The following is a 4,981-nucleotide window of genomic DNA, read 5'->3' on the forward strand; positions in this document are numbered from 1 at the left end:
CTCCTATTCAGAAACCTTGGAACACCCAACAGATAAAAGCCAAGCTCACACTTAGTGGTTCAGTTATTTGTGTGTTTTGTGTTTGTTTGTTTGTTTGTTTGTTTTAAGCGTAAGGAAACTGACTTCCCATGTTAGTGTTTCTAAGTGGACATCAATCTCACAGAGAGAGAATTCAAGTTTTCCCTGTCTATATGAGACCTACAGTCATCCTATAGTGAAACACAGAATCTTTGGTTTGTTCACGGCTTTCTTTTTAAATTGTTTCCTACAACTTGGACTTTTCATTATCAAGCCTGCGTACCCTTCCCCATCGAGTAAATGTGTGTGCGTGTGTGTAAGCACACAAATCCCGTAGCAGAACTAGGAGCTTTGATTCAGCCAAGGAAAGGTCTCCAAAACAATCCCCCTCTATGGCAGTCGCGGAGACTTGGGTTCCTGCTATGTCTCCTTTTCCCCACTAGTTCGGAGGAAAGAAAAGAAATCGCCCCTTCACCATAACCAACCCTCCTTAAAACAGTAATCACTGACTTTCACAAAAAGATGTGGTGACAGAATCGCTGGGGAGGGTCGGAATGCCCCACCGCGCCACCATGTCCCCCAATACTACGCCCACCCAAGGAGGGAAGAGCGGAGTCACACAAACACACAGACTCAACAACCTCTTTCTCCAGAATTCCCTCTCCACCAGCTCCGAGGTCTCCAGCGCAAAACGAGCCATACTGGGGAGGATCGCAGCCCGATGAGCTCCAGGCGCAGAGCAAACTGTGTGCGCTCCGGCGCCAGGACGCAGGGAGCCGAGGTGCAGAGTGCGGGCTCTCGGCGCAAGCTAGCCCGGGGCGGCGAGAGGAAAGGGCACAGGGGGGCGGACCGGGGCAGCTTGGGGACTCACCTGGTCATGTTGGCTCAGGGCAGCCGCCACCAGCGTCTCCCGCGCAGCCACCAACACTTTGCTCCAGCGCCTTGGCGCCCCGCACGGCCGCGTAGCCTGCGCCTCCGGGCGGCCGAATGAATCCCGCCGAGCAGCGGCCGCCGCCCGGCCCCGACCCCGCCAGCCGAGTCCAGAGCGAGGAAGTGGAGGGGAGTCGGCGACAGAGTCCAAGTAGCCAAGAGCCAGCAGCCTCCGCGGGAGCGCGTCCCCCCGCCCTCCCCGCTCCCTGCCCCCTGCGCTGCTGCCGCCGCCGCCCAGGCCGTCCTCCCGGCCGCGGAACCCGCGGACCCGCGCCGGTGCTGCTGCGTCCTCGCCGCCCGCGCGCCCAGTGCTCTGCTCCGGCCGCCGCCGCGCCCCCTCCTCCTCCGCGCCTTCCTCCGCCTGCGCCCGCGCCCGCTGCGCTGCACTCGCGGCCGGGGTCCGGGGCCGCGGCGCCTTGCCTCCCGCGGCCGCGCCTCTAGCCTCCTGCCGCCGAGGCTGCTTTTAAAGCGGAGTCTTTGGCCGCAAATAGCAACTCGGCAGCCCCCCTCGGCGCCTCCCTCCCCTGTTTCTCTTCTTCCCCCAAAAGTGAAGCGCACGCGAGAGGTAACCGCAAACTCAGGCCCGCAGGGGGGGCGGGAGGCGGAGAGAGGGGCCAGGCGACGCTTGGGGATGGCCCGTGCAGTCCGGCCCCTGAGAGGCGGCCGTCCGGTCAGCCCGGAGACCTGGCTCGAACCTGAAGATGACTGTAGGAGGCGAGGTGGGTGGCTGGGTGGGGAAATGAAATGTAAAAGCTTAGGAAAGTGATTGAAAAGGCTCCTCTCTTTGTTTCCTTGTCGGGGTGGTTTTGAAAATCCTCAGAACGTGCTAGGGATCCCACAGCACCGCAGTGGCCCCAAAGCTGGCGAGTGTGAGTGCCGGTAGCCTGTGCGTGAGTGTGAGTGTGGGGGCGCGCCGGCGTGGAGAGAGCTGGCCGGCTGCGCCCCTGGCACATCCCTGAGTCTGGCCCACTGGCCCACTGAGAGGGCAGAAGACTGGTCGGAGAAAGGAGTGGGTCAGCAGAGTAACTGGGGGAGCCAACACACACACACACACACACACACACGGGAGGGGGCGAGGTGACGTCACTCCTCAACCTCCATCCAACAGGCCAGTAAAGACCCTCCCCAACAGATGCCCTCATCGCCTAAAAGATGCATGCCCGGGTGCTTCCTCTGCTCTGCTGTTGCGTACAGGAGGAGGAAATGCTGGTCGCGCCCTCGTCCAAATCAGTGATAATCATCCAAGCAGCAGCCTTGATGAGACCGTTTGTGCCCGCCCTAGTTCACCTTGGCAGCCTCCTTCAGAGGTGCTCCTGGGATCCGCTTTGGAAGCAAAGAGAAAGAAATGGAAGCATTGGATTCAGAACTTAGTGTGGTAACTCTTGCTTGTGTAATGCTGAAAATGCAGGACGCCTCAGCTGCGCTGAAGGACACCTTACAACCCTTCCCTAAACAGGTATCCAGTCTGGCTCCACAGCTTCATCCACGGGACTGGCGGAAGGCTAAGGCGCAGAGTGTGACTTGTTAGCTAACAGATGAATTTTAGTCATTCATAGGAACTCCAGCAAGTGGAAAAAGTCAACAGCTGGTAGCCACAATTGGCAACTGGCCTACCAAAATTTTATTAGAAACTTTGTCAGTAAGGTTCAATAAAGTAAGGTCAGGGCCTTCAGCCACCTCCCTTGCTCATTCTGTTTTCAGGCCAGTGTGTAAACACACACACACACACACACACACACAGTACTCATTGCTACTGGCTCCAGGCTTCCTTGGAAAGAGCAAAGGTAAGCAGATACCCTCCGTTTTGACCAAATGATCCTGTTTCCATACTGTTGTCTCTAGCCACTGTGTGTTTCCACTATCTGTGTGCTGTGCTGAAAGGCACTCAAAGATTGGTGGCTAGTTCTCTGCCTCCTGTGTGCTCCAGAAAATAAGTTGAATATTTTTGAAAGGAGACTTGCTAAGTGCTAAATGCAGTAGAGTATCCAGCAGTCTAGGGCAGTGGGGTTGTTCTTTTTGCTAAGGTTAACCTCTAGTAAATGTCAGGAAGAAACATCCTGTGCAAGCCTCAGAGTCAAGTGTAGCCACCTGTCTTCCTGGTGATGCCAGGAGCTGAAATGCTAAGCAAGTATTTAATGGGTACCCAAAGGATGCACCCAGAAAGCTGAGCCTCCAGATGGGTGATTTTCACCCAAGTTGTAAACTGAGCTGGCTTTGCTAGTGCCACAACCTCCCTGCTAAACTGATGAGTCCACTTGTCTCATCAGGAAGTTAAAAAACAAACAAACAAACAAACAAACAAACTAATAATCCTTATCTTTCATTGAGAGACATGCAGATCTGAGCTCAGAGGGGAATAAAAAGAGGAGAAAACCAGCCAGGAAGTGTGACTGTCTTTGGGAACATGAAAAAGGAAATGTCATGGTTCCCACTACCCAAGTTAGAATTGCAAGAGAACTCAGGGATGAATGTTACCAGCATAACCAACAAGCAGGTTCATCATCAACAAAGCTGAGAAGCAACAGAGAACTCTACAAATAAATGGCATAACCCGCCTCCCCCCCTTCCAGGACCTTACAACATGAGGTCTATACCTAGGCATTTTAGAGAAGGAAATAGTGGGGAAGAGAAACAATTCGAAAATCTGTGCTAATCTAACACAATAGTCTTCACAGTAGTCAAGGTGACGCTGCTGGGGAAGACCAGCCATTCTCTGAATATATGAGGGAGGAGTCCTGGCAGTAAAGCTGCAATTCACTAGACACACATCAATACATTCAGAGCAGTTTTGGACAAAACCACCTTATGGCACTTCCTTAACCTCAGGGAACATTTACTTTATGGAGATTTGAGGTCAAAGGATATCAGAGGCAGTCCTATCACCTGTTGAAATCACCTCGGTTTCCAGGTAAGGAAATGGAAGACCTGAAAGTTTAAAGCTGCCCAACTATTTGGTGGCAGAAACTGTTCAAGAACATAGATATTATAACACAGTCCCCTCCCACCCATACTATCCCTCCAACCAACCCAAGCCCACTGCCTGTGTGTCAGTTCTGACTTAGCAATTCTATAGAACAGAGTGGAATTGCTCCCTAGGGTTTCTGAGGCTAAATCTTTACCAGAGTAGACAACCTTGTCTTTCTCCCTTAGTGGGTTTGAACAACCGACCTTGTAGTTAGCAACCCAATGCCTATCCCAAAGTGCCACCAAGACTTCTCCACTGTCCCTTCTTATTGGTAAGTGCTGTTGAGACAGTTCCAACTCACAGTGACCCTGTATAAGATTTCTGAGGCCATAAATTTTTGCGGGAGTAGAAAACCTCATCTTTCTCCCACAGAGCAACTGGTGGGCTCAAACCGCTAACCTTGTGGTTCACAGTCTAGTGTTTTTCATCTAGAACTGCCTAGCTCCCCCCGCTATCCCTTATCACCACCAAATTCTAAATCAAAGGAGCTATTTTTTCCAATCGATCAATGAGCAATACACAGAAAATATTTTAAAGTTACAGACACATAAAGTAGTAGGAATAAAGATTTTCTTAGTTCCCCCTAAGATCCGGTATGATGAATAACACACAGGAGCTTTGCTAAAGCTCAGCCCCTCTAGTGTATTATTCTACATATGATGAGTCTGAGTCGGCTTTGGCCCCCATCCAAGGGAGTTCGTTCCTAGAAGTACTCTCAGGATTTTATTCTCATCTATCATGAAACATCCTAGAAAGAATGACAACAATAGTACTAATCATTTATTATACTTGCATTATGTACAAGCACTATGATAAGCTCATTTTATTTCCTATTTCAAAAGGCATGCCATGGCCTTTCAGGCATCAAGAATCCAGTTGGTCTAGAACAGTCTTGTTTTTGTCTTTGTTTCAATGAAATTGATATGGAAGGAGACATGGTGAGTATTGTATGTATTAAGACTAACTTTTGTAAAGTGTAATTAATATGTGTGGATGGGTCCTGGTGAGTCACTGTAGAATAAGCTCTAGACCGCAAGGACAATTTGAACCACAAGGTTGGCAGTTCAA

The 4,981-nt window shown here is 51.2% G+C and overlaps 1 protein-coding gene across 1 annotated transcript in view; it reads right to left on the reverse strand.

Annotated features, from left to right (window-relative positions):
• Positions 1-826: 826 nt before the first annotated feature.
• The window catches only part of LOC102819132 (myristoylated alanine-rich C-kinase substrate-like), a 22,516-nt gene continuing 18,361 nt past the window's right edge, over positions 827-4,981 (reverse strand). The window contains exons 2-4 of the mRNA XM_006863846.1: positions 1,793-1,941; positions 1,507-1,675; positions 827-1,405 (exon numbers count right to left, since the gene is read on the reverse strand). Of these exons, the coding sequence (XP_006863908.1) occupies positions 827-1,405; positions 1,507-1,675; positions 1,793-1,941 (897 nt within the window). The remainder of the gene's footprint in view (positions 1,406-1,506; positions 1,676-1,792; positions 1,942-4,981) is intronic.

Source organism: Chrysochloris asiatica, unplaced genomic scaffold, assembly GCF_000296735.1.
Source record: "Chrysochloris asiatica unplaced genomic scaffold, ChrAsi1.0 scaffold00056, whole genome shotgun sequence".
NCBI classification, from domain to species: Eukaryota; Metazoa; Chordata; class Mammalia; order Afrosoricida; family Chrysochloridae; genus Chrysochloris; species Chrysochloris asiatica.